The sequence below is a fragment of the Gekko japonicus genome, unplaced genomic scaffold (assembly GCF_001447785.1).
Source record: "Gekko japonicus isolate JY-2015 unplaced genomic scaffold, Gekko_japonicus_V1.1 scaffold324, whole genome shotgun sequence".
Taxonomy (NCBI): domain Eukaryota; kingdom Metazoa; phylum Chordata; class Lepidosauria; order Squamata; family Gekkonidae; genus Gekko; species Gekko japonicus.
In genome coordinates, this window is record NW_015168056.1 from 1019449 (window position 1) to 1033569 (window position 14121).

Genomic DNA, 14121 nt, shown 5'->3' on the forward strand with positions numbered 1-14121 from the left:
GATCGGCTTGCGGCAAGCCGATCGGCCCTCGCCGCTCTGGCCCCCCCTCCCTGCTCGCTGCTTCCCTCCCAAGCGGCAGCGGCAGTTACAGAGCGTCTCCTGCGCACGCGCAGGAGACGCTCTTGCACTTTCGGGGGGATTTAAACATCCCCCCAAATTTTTTTTAACTTTTTTTATTTTTGTGCACACGTGGGGACTGGCCCACGTGTGCACAAACCTCTCCCTTCCCCCCAGGTGCCCCCGAAGTGCAGATTTAGATATCCGCACTCCGGGGGCAACTTCAGCATTAGTATAAGGATGTTTTCTTTCATTTATATCTGCAGGCAATTTTATATCTTCGGTCAAATTTCAAAATTCAATAGAATTCCAGAATATTTCAGAGAATTACAAGGCTTTCTTAATGGGCAACCAGTCACAGTTTTCAGAAAAGCCACTCTATAACATTACTAAGCTGGTAAAAGTAAAGGTAAAGGTTCCCTTGCTCGGAAGCCAGTCAAATCCGACTCTAGGGTTGCAGTGCTCATCTCCGTTTCCAAGCCGAAGAGCCAGCGCTGTCCGAAGACGTTTCCGTGGTCATGTGGCCAGCATGACTAAACACCAAGGCGCACGGAACGCTGTTCCCTTCCCACCGAAGTGGTACCTATTTATCTACTTGCAATTTCTTGCTTTCGAACTGCTAGGTTGGCAGGAACTAAGCTGGTATTGCCTCCTAATGATGAGCAAAAAATGTATATATCTACAGACAATTGTTATGTCTAGCATCTGCTATTCACAGCCTTTGCCACGGTTGTTACTATTGAATGACATTTTTCTATGGCTAGTCTGCCATAGCATACAGTGCAGAAATTATTGGAGCAACGTAGTGGTGGGTGACGGCTTTCCTGCACTGATTACCTTTTTTCCACTCCACATGAAGGTACAAGTGATCCGTACGTGAAGTTTAAGGTGAATGGGAAGACGCTGTACAAAAGCAAGGTCATCTACAAGAACCTGAACCCTGTTTGGGATGAGATGGTTGTTCTTCCAATACAGTCCCTGGATCAGAAGCTTCGTATCAAGGTAATGTCTCGCTTAGAGTCACTGCTGAATTTTTTTAAAAAATTTTTTATTGAAAGATATGCAACAAAACAGCAAAGATAAAAAACACATTACAGGCAAACAACAGAATAGGAAGTGAAAACAGAACTGTAAAATCCAAGAATAGACAAGGAGTAAACAAGATACCCTCAAAACATTCCACAGAATAACCGTTGCATCCGTCAATATCAACCCAGCCCTCTTCATGCACAAAAATGGTGATTGAGCCTGAGAAAGTCATGAAGTGTTCTGTTAGCATCTCTATGACCTTTTTTCATGTGGATAAATAGCTAAAAATCTTTTTTCATGTGGATAAATAGCTAAAAACGGACCCAAGGAATGTAGGAAGCCTTTGCTGGAAGAATGTCATTTCCTGACATATAATGAAGAACCCTTGACCAGACCGCGACAAACCGCTCATAGCCTTTAGATGTGACCATAGCCGTGTTTTGCGTGACTTGTGTAAGTTTGTCTAAAATAAACTGATCCCACACTTTTTCAAACCAGGTTTGAATCTGGTTTGGAGGCTAACTGGCTTTCCAGGCAGAAGCAATGGCTAGTCTTGCAGCTGCTAACAGTTTTGGAAATGAGTTCCTTCTGGGCCTTGGTAGCTGAATTCTTTTGGCCACAGTGGAATCCTGAATCTGGTTTGGAGGTCCCCGGTGGAGTGAAATATCATAAGAATAAAGGAATCTGGGCTGCGATCACTTGCAATCCACTGTCAATGCACTTTTGAATTGGATTTTGCCAGTTCACCCAGTAAAAATCCAGTTAGAAAGTGCATTGACAGTGGATTGAAAGTGGATTGTTTAGTGTGTGTGATCACAGCCCTAGTGTGACAACCGGAAGACGTCTAAGTGAGCAGAACTAGAAAAACAGCCAATTACTGCCAGCTCGCGGTGTATTTATTTTATTTTTATTTACTTCAGTTATGATCTACCTTTTGCACTGAGACGTAAGGTGGATTACCTGGTGTTAAGTCAATGCAAACAAACATCCCCGAGGTATCAAATAAGCAACATGATAGGATTAGAATGACAAAAATTAGAACAATGCAAAAAAAGTATTAGAGACAATATGTCAAGATGCAGAAAACGGGATCACAAAAGGAGAAAACAGTGCTGTAAGTGCACCATTATGGGGCATGGGCCCTGTACTTTGACTTGATCTATCTGTTTTCATAACCCCACATATAAGCATTTGCATAGCTGGATTCCACTACGGGCATCTGATGAAGTGAGCCTCCAGTCCCCCACATCTGCTGCTGGGATCAAAACCTGTTGGTCTGGCTTGTCTCTACATTTCAGTTTAATTTTTTCCCCCATGGCAGACCAGAGCAGCGGGAGAAACAAACTAGGCTTCCACAAGACCTGAGCAATTTTTCGGGGATGGGGGGGGTGTCTGCAAGTCCATATTCTGAGCTGGGTCTTGAGGGTGGGTGGGGGATGTGGGGAAGAACAGAAACGACGACTGAGGGGTGACATGATCGAGGTTTACAAGATTATGCATGGGAAAGAGCAGGTAGAGAAAGAGGTACTTTTCTCCCTTTCTCACCATACAAGAACTTGTGGGCACTCCATGAAATTGCTGAGCGGTTGGGTTAGAACGGATAAAAGGAAGTACTTCTTCACCCAAAGAGTGATTAACACATGGAATTCACTGCCACAGGAAGTGGTGGCGGCTACAAGCATGGACGGCTTCAAAAGGGAATTAGATAAGCATATGGAGCAGAGGTCCATCAGTGGCTATTAGCCACAAGGTATAGATAGGGGCTCTGGGGCAAATGATGCTCTGTCTTCTTGGTGCTTGGGGGGGGGCAGCAGTGGGAGGGCTTCTAGTGTCCTGGCCCCACTGCTGGACCTCCTGATGGCACTGGTATTTCTGGCCACTGTGTGACAGAGTGTTGGACTGGATGGGCCTTTGGCCTGATCCAACATTGGCGTCTCTGATGTTCTAACCTGACACTTAAATTTTTGGGTGATGTCTACACTCAGAGATTGTTCAAAAGTAAGGTTTGTGCTTTCCTAAGCTGCCATGGTTACGGTTTCAAAACAGTGCCCAGTGTCATTGCTAGCAAATGGTTTGGGGAGCGTCCATTATCCCATGAGCCCATTCTCCTGCATACCAGTAAGATCAGGCCACCATGGGTTCACACACATAATCCAGAGAAGCCTGCCTCTGCGTGTCTCTGCATGAGTCCCTGGGTCTCACTATGCTCGCTAAGCTTCATGGCAATGCAGGAATTTGAACCTGTCTCCCTCAGGTCCTAGTCCAGCATGCTGTAAGCGAAAGATTCTGGCTTTGGTCTCTCGCACTGAAACTATTTTCCGGTACTGAACTGTTGTGTTTGGTTTTCCCAACTCCCTGTGCATCAGGTATACGACCGAGACCTAACCTCTTCGGACTTTATGGGTTCGACTTTTGTAAAGCTGGATGAACTGGAACTCAACAGGTATGCTCAAGACTTATTAACTGCAAGCATGTTACTCTCCCCCCCCCCCCCCCCCGCCATTTATAGCCTGCTTTGTTCACTGAAGGAGCTGCGGTGGCTCAAGTGGTTAAGACGCTGAACTGCAGGCTGTGGAAGGTCAGTAGTTCAGCAGTTCGAGACCCGGGTGCCGCATGATGGAGTGAGCTCCCATCTCTAGTTCCAGCTCCTGCCAACCTAGCAGTTCGAAAGCAAGAAATTGCAAGTAGATAAATAGGTACCACTTCGGTGGGAAGGTAACAGCGTTCTGTGCGCCTTGGCGTTTAGTCATGCCGGCCACATGACCACGGAAACGTCTTTGGACAGCGCTGGCTCTTCGGCTTTGAAACGGAGATGAGCACCGCAACCCTAGAGTCGGACTCGACTGGCTTTCGAGCAAGGGAACCTTTACCTTTACCTTGTTCACTGAGCAGCCTAAAAGCCCAAAGTAGTGTTTTCTCAATCAGAGCTTGGAAGCTAAGCCGGGTTGACCACAGTCAGTACTTGGAAGGGGCTGTGGCTCAGTGGTAGAATGTCTGCTTGGCCTGCAGAAGGTCCCAGCTTCAGTCCCCGTCATCTCCAGTTAAAAGTATCAAGTGGTAGTCGGTGATGGGAAAGTCCTCTGCCTGAGACCCCGGAGACCTGCTGCGTGAGTAGAGAAGAGGAAGAACAGGAAGAGGAAGAAGAGGAGGAAGAAGAGGAGATTGGATTTATACCATGCCCTTCACTCAGAGTCTCAGAGAGGCTTACAATCTCCTTCCCTTCTTCTCCCCACAACAGACACCCTGTGCGGTAGGTGGGGCTAAGAGAGCTCTTTCAAGGACTGCTCTTGAGAGAACAGCTCTGAGAGAACTTGTGAATGACCCGAGGTCACCCAGCTTGCTGTATGTGGAGGAGTGGGGAATCAAACCTGGTTCTCCCAGATTAAAGTCCACACTCTTAACCACTACACCAAGCTGGCTCTAGTTCCCGAAATCCTGATGGACCAAGGGTCTGATTCAGTGTACGGCAGCTTCATGAGCACATGTGTGCTAGGAAGACTACCAAGGGTGAGTGGGGTTGCTATGCAACCACCTCCGCTCATCTTTTGCCTTGAAAACCCGGTGCTCATAAGGTCTCCTTGAGTTGGTTTGCGACTTGACCATTTGTTGCTCACTGTGACTCAAGGTGGATGAGAGAATAGGTAAAGCAATACGTTTATACAGCAAAGAGCTCCTTGTCTTAAGCAAACTGTCAGAGGCATGACACACCTCAATGGAGAAAGTGGATTGCAAAGGTAGAGCAGTAAAGAAAGAGAAAGGGATGTGTGCAATGAATATTGCTATGGACTACGATGCCATCCGTACTAGAAGCAAACTCCTATTTTGTTACTTTATCCTTCCTCACTGAAAAAAAAAATAAATGTTTCTAAATGCTAGCTTGCGGAAGTTGTTTAGAAAATGGCTTGGTGTTATTCTAGATATGAAACAGGGGCCCCGGTCACACGGGCCGGATATCGCGGGGGGGGGAGGCGTGGCTGTTTGCCCCACAGCGAAATTACGCGCGACTGCGCGATCAGGCATCCCCTCGCGGTCCCGTCGAGGTCCCATGGTTAGGGGGGAGGTGCCAATCACACGACGCGCCAAAGAAGCGGCCCGGCACGACGGGGTTGTGTTTGTTTTTTTAAATTGAACCGGAAGTATGCGCATGCCCCATTGGGTACTTGTGTGCATCCCTGGAGACTTTAAAAAAAAAAAACCTTTTCCCAATGGGGCATGGGCGGGCGCTGGATACCACCGGAAACTCGATCAGACGCCTGCCCTTGCCCCGCGGTTTCCGGAAACTAGTACCTCCGAGGTACTAGTTTTTAACTGCGCGTCTTCGGCGGGAAGCCTCGGGATCGCCACGGGAACTCTGCGCTTCCCAGATGTGGCGGTGAGATCGCACCCGGAAAATCCGCCTATCTTCCGTCACAGTAGCGTGGCTACTGCTCCGTGTGACCGCAGCCAGGGTTGGTTTGGTTTTTTTTAAATCAGAGCTCTAATGTGACTTGTTCAATCCCGACCCCTTTTCAAGTTTTGCCTTTAAGGTTAGATGTTGAAAGATACTTATGGAAAACAAACGCCAAGCACAGATCTTGCCGACAAGTTCAAGATGACAGTGCTAAGTATCAGCTTGCTCAGCTGGTTACTGTCTTTCCCCTGATTCCGTAATTAGAAATGTTGAAAAAAGAATCTGCAAGCAACTGCAAATTAGAAGTTTTTTTAAGAAATGATTTTGCCCTTAAATTCAGCTTGGGTCTATTACACCAGTCCCTTAAAAAAGCCTTGTATATATCTAATGCTGCTGTCACAGTCTGCGGTGATCTGGGATCCCAGGAACGTGAGGTCTGTCACTACTTCCACGACTTCCCCTTCTATTTGCCAAGGAGTGAGGGGGCCGGATGCCATAATCTTAGTTTTTTTGTTGTTGAGCTTCACGTTCCTGGGATCCCAGATCAAAGAAGATGGGGACGGCAAAGGATGAGATGGTTAGACAGTGTCATAGATGCAACGAACATGAAGTTGAGCAAACTTCAGAGGACGGCGGAAAACAGGAGGGCCTGGCGAGATCTTGTCCATGGGGTCGCGAAGAGTCGGACTCGACTGTGCGACTGAACAACAACAACAAAAATATATCTAATGTGCAGCCTTAGTTCATTGTTTGTTCTTGATGTTTAGAAATAATCCTGGGCACAAAACGTGGTTATAGCTGGAAAGAAAACCAAGAGCTTCAAGCTCTTCCCTCCCGTACTTTCATCTCCAAAACAGTCTCCATCCTTCATTCCATTTCCCCTTTGCATCTTCCCAGGGGCGGATGAAGACTCACTGGTGCCCTCAGCGCTGGCCAATCTTGGTGCCCCCCCTCCTTTCCACACTGGCCCAGTCCATTTTAGTTGTTGACCTGTCTGACCAGATAGACAATGCAGGTTGCAGCAATACAAAAATGTATTCATAAGATAACACAATAGACTGTACAAACTAAGCCAAGCTTGGGCTGCATAAAGTTCTACAAAAATGCAATACAACATCTATTTTAATATTTCACAAGTTAAATGTATCAAAGTTTCGATATTCACCCTTTTCCCAACTTTGCGGTGCCCCCTTTGGCCCTGGTGCCCTAAGCACGTGCTGAATGGTTAATCCGCCCCTGCATCTTCCCCACTGTCAAAATTTAGATCACAGGTGCTTTAGAACAGGAGATTTGCTGGGTGAATCATTGACCGTGAACACACGGGCAGTTTGGCCCGACATAGCCACTCCTCCCCTCTGGATCCAGTGGGCGCATTTCAGCAATACTCCATAGGTGGCAATAATGATGGTGTTCCCACTTTACAGGACTGTTGAGAAGATTCTTAAACTGGAAGATCCAAACAGCTTGGAGGAAGACATGGGCGTGGTTGTCTTGGAGTTGAGGCTAGCCGTGAAGCAGGCAGACATTAAAAGAAACGTAAGTAGCCCAAGAAATTGTGGGCCTCCCTGGGGCCCCAGAGTTCCCGCGCGGCCCTGGTAGGCTGGTGACAGCCGTAGCAGGGGAAGCTGGGGGCGGGGCTTGCTGCCGCCGCCATTTTGACACCTCCTGGGCTCCCGGAGCGGCGCTCCGGCATGCTCCGGCCCCAAAAGACCCCTGCTTCAGATTAGAGTCTGCTGCTCTTAACCACTACACCAAACTGGTTCTCCAGCTAAAAGGTTCTAGGTTCAGTTCCTGGCATCTCCAGCTACAAGAACCAGGTCAAAGGTGTTGGGAAAGACCTTTGCCTGAGATTTTGGAGTTCCTCCGCCCTGATAGATCAGGCACCTGATTCAGGATAACACAGCTTCATGTGTTTGTGTATCCCCAGGGGATGTTGGTGCATGGGCATGTCTGATATGGCCCATGTCAGCTGAAGATGGGTTAGCTCTGGGGCAGGGCTCAAGTGTACTCTTGCCATAACCATTTGCCCCACTACAGTGGTGGACTTAAATAGCGCTACAAGGTTAGAAAATAGTGGGGTCTTGTTTGTGTAACTGGAGGCTGAATGCAGTAATATCATCTAGGAGAGGGTCTGTGGCTCTGTGCATTAGCCTCTGCTTTGTGGTTCAATCCCCAGCCTCTTCAGTGAAGGAGGCGGAGGAGGAGGAGGAGGAGGAGGAGATTGGATTTATACCCCGCCTTTCACTACCCAAAGGTGTCTCAGAGTGGCTTACAAACTCCTTTCCCTTCCCCTCCCCACAACAGACACCCTGTGAGGCAGGTGGGGCTGAGAGAGCTCTTGACAGAAACTGCTCTTTTCCAAGAACAGCTCTTATCAGAACTACGGCTTGCCCAGGGTCATCCAGCAGGTGCAAGTGGAGGAGTGGGGAATCCAACCCGGTTCTCCCAGATTAGCGTCCGCTCACTTAACCATGACACCAAACTGGTTCCCAGGAGGAGAAGGAGGAGGAGGAGATTGGGTTTATACTCCGCCCTTCACTACCCAAAGGTGTCTCAGAGCGGCTTACAAACGCCTTCCCCTTCCCCTCCCCACAACAGACACCCTGTGAGGCAGGTGGGGCTGAGAGAGCTCTTGACAGAAACTGCTCTTTTTTCAAGAACAGCGCTTATCAGAACTACGGCTTGCCCAAGGTCATCCAGCCAGGTGCGAGTGGAGGAGTGGGGACTCAAATCCGGTTCTCCCAGATTAGAGTCCGTGAACTTAACCACTACCCCAAACTGGCTCAGGATCAGGTAGTAGGTGATGTGAAAGACCTTCAGCAGAGACCCTGGAGAGTTGCTGCCGGTCTGTGCAGACAATACTGACCTTGATGGACCCAGGGCCTCAGTCAATATCAGACAACTTCACATGTGTTCGTATCATTTCCGGTAGGAGGGGAGTGGTCCCCCCCCCCAATAGTCTTTATGAAGGTGGCTGTTTTCCTTCGTCACATAGAATGAGCAATCCAAGCGATGGCCTGGTCTTTGTTTGTGGGCCTAGCCATGACACAGTCGGAAACTTGGTCTGTGACAGAAGATGAGACAGCTTGGTTGGTCTTCCCGAGGGTGCTTGCAGGCCAGAAATCCCGTCCTTGGTGCTTTCAACTATCCATGCTACGGCTCGGTTCAAAACACATGACTCATTCTCACAACCCTTTTTTGTCTCTTTCTCTCTCTTTCGGGTTTTCCCTTGGATGACTCGGTTTGGGCCGATACGGTTGCGGCGTACAGAAGTGGACGAACCGAAGAAAGCTCTCTACGCCAAAGGTAATTTGCGTTCAGCCTCCAACTCGAGTTTTCACTCCAGTCCACGAGAGCTTGAAATGTGTACATGAGAACCGTGTTACGTAGCTAGACATCCACAAGACAACCGAGGGCAGTAAAACAATGAAAGAGAGCCCTGCTCAGTTCGACTCAAGGTCCATCTGCTCTGGTAGATCATCTTCAGTGGTGGCAACTCAGATTGTTCGCTCAGACTTAAAATTTCGAGGCACGATAAATCATACTGTCAGATTCTCTCTTTCTCGTTCCCCTGCCTTTCCTGTAATGGGGTTTGTACCATATCTTTTTGAAGTAGAGCTAGTTCCTCCCAGAATATGTCAGCAGGTCTGTTGGACTCCAGTAACTTCTGAGATTCTAAAGGCCGAACTCTCTGTGATGTTGGAGTTCTGTGACTGACCCTCCGCATTTTGAATTTTGGGCCTTAAAAAACAGCACCAGTCCAATCTGGGTCTGGTCTATAGCATGCCAGAAGGGAGGTGAAAAATACTGGGTTCGACGCATGGAGAACTCAGACTACGACATGCGTTCAGACCAATGTTCCCTCTAAGCTGTGGAGTCTTGTGAGCAAAAAATCTACTTTGTGAGCTACTGACATTAAAGTTGTGAGCAAGTGATTTGGCTACTGCATAAATTAGTTTGTTTGGAGCCATCCCTCCCGAGCTGAGACAAAAATCTGTGAGCCAGAGGCTAAAAAACTGTGAGCTAGCTCACATTAACTCAGCTTAGAGGGAACACTGGTTCAGACATGTTTATTGTACTTCACAACAAGACATGGAAAAATGGCCCTGCCAGGCCAACTATATACACTCCACCCGGCACACCTCTGTCCCCATTGGAGGGTTTGAATTTCCTGCCAAGGGTGCTAATTGGTGGACTCTAGGTGGACTAGGATCCTAGGTCCCCTTTCTGTTTGGGGATTTAGGATCCTGTTTAGCCACGGACCCCTGGTGGTGGTCCGCATACATAACACACTTCCCTCCTTAGTTCTGGTTCAACCTATGTTTACATAGTCCTGCGGATAGGCAGGGGGGTCTGCGCTCTCGGAGGGAACGCCAGGGCGCTGGCACGGGGTTGCTTGCAGCCGCCTCTGGCTGGCTGGCCACGTCTGGTTGTTGCGAGGGTGGCGGCGGTGGCTGCTCTTCAGTTTCTGGCGGTGTGGCCGGGGGCTTGACTGGTGGGGGCTCACCTGTGCTGGGGGGTTCTGGCCGAGCTCTTGCCTACGTTGCATAGAGTCCCACTACTGAGACGGACTTTTCCCATACTAAGCTGAAAAGCAGCATGGGAGGGCATTTTGATTGCGAAAAAAAAGGCTGTGTGCAGCGTTCCCTCTAAGCTGAGTTAGTGTGAGCTAGCTCACAGTTTTTTAGCCTCCGGCTCACACATTTTTTACTTAGCTCAGGAAGGATGGGTCCAGAGCAAAGCTAATTGATGCAGTAGCCTGATCGCTCGCTCACAACTTTGATGCCAGTGGCTCACAAAGTAGAATTTTTGCTCACAAGACGCCACAGATTAGCAAAAAAGGGGGGGGGGGGGGTGCTATGTGGAAGAGTTCCCGCCCTCCTTTCCCAGAAGAATAACAGTCATTTCAAAATCAGTGTCTAGGGGCCGTTTTGTGGGCAGCAGGCAGTCATCTCCACTTGGAGAAGCCCGGAGATCTAGTGGACGGGATGAGAGCAAGAGGAGAGGTTCTGCTGTGCAGTCGGGCTTCCCTTAGGGTTGCCAATCTCCAGGTGCCCCCTTGAGATCTCTCAGAAATCTCCCAGAAATACAGTTTCCTCTAGAGAACCAAGATCAGTTTCCGCGGAGAAAATGGCTGCTTTGGAGGGTGGACTCTATGGCATTGTACCTTCCTGAGGTGACCAGGGCTCTACTGGTAGCAGGAGCTCCTTTGCATATTAGGCCACACACCCCTAGTGTAGCCAATCCTCCAAGAGCTTACAATAGCCCCAGTAAGAAGAGCTCTGTAAGCTCTTGGAGGATTGGCTACACTAGGGGTGTGTGGCCTAATATGCAAAGGAGCTCCTGCTACCAGTAGAGCCCTGCTGTGAGGTCCCTCCCCAAACCCCACCCTCCCCAGGTTCTATCCCCCAAATCTCCAGGTATTCCCCAAGACAGAGTTGGTGACCCTGCCCCGGTTGCTGTAGGGCAAGGGGGAAGTAGCCAGGGATGGATCGGCTATGGAGGGAGATGTCCCTCTAGAATGATGGCCCGCCCCAGGCTGCTGGGGCAACCACAGCCCCGAGCAAGCCAGTGACCCCCAGGCCTGCATGCCCTGTGGTATTTCTCCCTCTGTCAGGAGTGTGTGGAGCCGTTTCCAAGGACCATTTTTTGCCTCCCAGTCTCCCTCTGGGATCCTGCCAACCTAGCAGTTTGAAAGCAAGAAATTGCAAGTAGATAAATAGGTACCACTTCGGTGGGAAGGTAACAGCGTTCCGTGCGCCTTGGTGTTCAGTCATGCCGGCCACATGACCACGGAAACATCTTCGGACAGCGCTGGCTCTTCGGCTTGGAAACGGAGATGAGCACCGCAACCCTAGAGTCGGATTTGACTGGCTTTCGGGCAAGGGAGACCCTTACCTTTACCTCCCCCTGGGAGCAGCCCGGGCACCTTCCCTTCTTAACACAACAGCCGCCTACACAACAGCATTCATAGGTTCAAGGGAGATTTGATGTGTCGGTTGATCGGCCTTCCGACTCGACCGCCGCCGTCTCTTTCCTGTTCCCCTTTGCCAAAGGGGGCGTTTTGGCTTGCCACTGGGTTGTGCCCAGAATAGGACAAAAGCAGTTTTAGAGCTCAGCTTGTTTTCCTTTCTCCAGCAGTTTTGCAGGGGTCGTGGGTCAAGGTGACGGGAGTCAGACTATGCCAGGGGTGGCCCAAGTGTGGCTCGGGAGCCACATGCGTCTCTTTCACACATTTTGTGCAGCTCCCGGCAGGGCAGCCGGGGAAGCTAAATATCATTAGCAAACAAAAAAATCATTGGGCGAATAAATACCGTGATCTATATCTGCTTTTATCCCTTTTTGTTATTATTTTTGGACATCTCTCTTAATGTTAGGAAAAAGCAAATCTGCATATTCTCCCAGTTAAAAACATGTAATATTTGTTCATGCCTTGCAGCTCTCAAACATCTGATGTTTATTCTGTGTGGCTCTTATAGGGTTGCCAAGTCTGGTGTTGCACCGCAGCGGGGGAGTCCCGGCTGGCGGCTGGAGTGTGTGCGCCGCACACACATCACCCGGAAGTGACGTGACGACGCTGGGCATGCTGGGGGCGGGGCCACGACCACCCGAGGGAAAACCATAGAGTTTTCCCTCGGATGACCGTGGCCCCACCCCCAGCGTGGTTGCATCACTTCCGGGTGATGTACACGTCGGGGTGGGGCTCCCTCCAGGGCCCGATCCGCCAGCAGCAGGGAACGGGCCTCTGGGGCAGGGGTTTTCCCGCCCCCTGGGGGGACTTGGTAAGCCTAGGCATTTAGCAAGTTTGGCCAACCCTGGACTATGCCAATCACCTTCTTGACTCCTCCCCATGGAATGCTGGTTTCTGGGGCAGCCCCAGAGATCTTGACAGTGCTGTCAGATGGGGGTGTAGCCCCATTCCATTGACTTATTTACTTCCTGTGTGCCCTGCCTTTCTCCCCAGTGGGGCTCCAAAGCAGCCTACACCTTTTGCCTCTCCTCCATTTTATCCTCACCACAACTCTGTGAGGTTGGCTAGGCTGAGAATGCGTGATTGGCCCAAGGTCACTCGGCAAGTTCCCATGGCAGAGTGGGGGATTTGGACCTGGGTCTCTCACATCTTAGTCTGATGCTCTAACCGCCACGCCGCAGTGGCTCTCGCACTGTGTACCTTTTGTGTACCAACAGAGAGAGGGGTCCACTGGAGGGCCGGATTTGTGGTTAAAGGAAGGGGGGTTGGGTGTGTGTGCAAATGCACGCGTAGACGAGCAAGAGGAGTGCCACAAGGTATAGATAGGGACTCTGGGGCAAGTGATGCTCTGTCATCTTGGTGCTTGGGGGGGGTCAACAGTGGGAGGGCTTCTAGTGTCCTGGCCCCACTGGCCCCACTGGCACTGGTATTTCTGGCCACTGTGTGATACAGAGTGTTGGACTGGATGGGCCTTTGGCCTGATCCAACATTGGCATCTCTTATGTTCTTATGAGTGATGCATATTGCTGGAGACTTCAATCTTGAAATAATCAGCTCCGTAGATCGAGTCGATCCCCTGGGCATGGAGTAAAGACTCAGCTGACGAATGCTGAATAACAATAGATGGATCAAGAAGAAGTGAGCAGTGACCAATGCTCCCTCTAAGCTGTGGAGTCTTGTGAGCAAAAATTCTACTTTGTGAGTGACTGGCATTAAAGTTGTGAGCCAGCGATTTGGCTACTGCATAAATTAGTTTGCTCTGGAGCCATCCTTCCTGAGCTAAGACAAAAACGTGTGAGCTGGAGGCTAAAAAAAATGTGAGCTAGCTCACACTAACTCAGCTTAGAGGGAACACTGGCAGTAGCTCATCCTGCCACAAATTTTGTGAGTTTTTAAGGTGCTACTGGACTTTTACTCTTTTCTGCTTGAAACAGAGTGCAGAGGTTGGAAGAAGAGGAGGAGGAGGAGGAGATTAGATTTATACCCCGCCCTTCACTCGGAGTCTCAGAGTGGCTTACACACTCCTTTCCCTTCCCTTCCCCACAACAGACACCCTGTGGGGTAGGTGGGGCTGAGAGAGCTCTTTTCAGAACTGTCCTTGAGAGAACAGCTCTGACAGAACTATGGCTTGCCCAAGGTCATCCAGCAGCTGCAAGTGGAGGAGTGGGGAATCAAACCCGGTTCTCCCAGATTAGAGTCCGCGCACTTAACCACGACACCAAACTGGCTCACCAAAAGGATTGTACCAACTCAGAGCTAGTGGTAGGATAGTTAGCATGTCAGGCTAGTATCTGGAAGACCCAGGGTTGAATCCTCACTTGTGCCATGGAAGCCTGCTTGGGGGACTTTGGGCCAGTCACACCCTCTCAGCCTAACCTACCTCACAGGGTTGTTGTGAGGATAAAATGGCAGAGGAGGAGAAGGATGTAAGCTGCTTTGGGTCCCCGAGGGGAGGAAGGTGAGTTATAAATGATTGATTTATTTATACTTCTAGTCGGCCCTTAAAAATAACATCGCATCAGTAGTACAATAAATAAACTTGGTTTTAGGAAAGTGCAAAATTCCCATCTTGATCCAATTTTCCTTGTTTCCTCTTGGGACTACTCCCCCTCCTCACAAACACTCAGTTGTGCTCTTCATTGGCCTTGGAGTCCCTTGAAAGGAAGCCAGACTT

General features: G+C 49.6%; 1 protein-coding gene across 1 annotated transcript in view; it reads left to right on the top strand.

Moving 5' to 3' along the window:
• Positions 1–14121, top strand: part of MCTP2 (multiple C2 domains, transmembrane 2) — a 225126-nt gene that overhangs the window by 73608 nt on the left and 137397 nt on the right. Inside the window, exons 5-8 of the mRNA XM_015414496.1 lie at positions 917–1059; positions 3453–3529; positions 6901–7012; positions 8747–8782. Coding sequence (XP_015269982.1) covers positions 917–1059; positions 3453–3529; positions 6901–7012; positions 8747–8782 — 368 coding nt within the window. The remainder of the gene's footprint in view (positions 1–916; positions 1060–3452; positions 3530–6900; positions 7013–8746; positions 8783–14121) is intronic.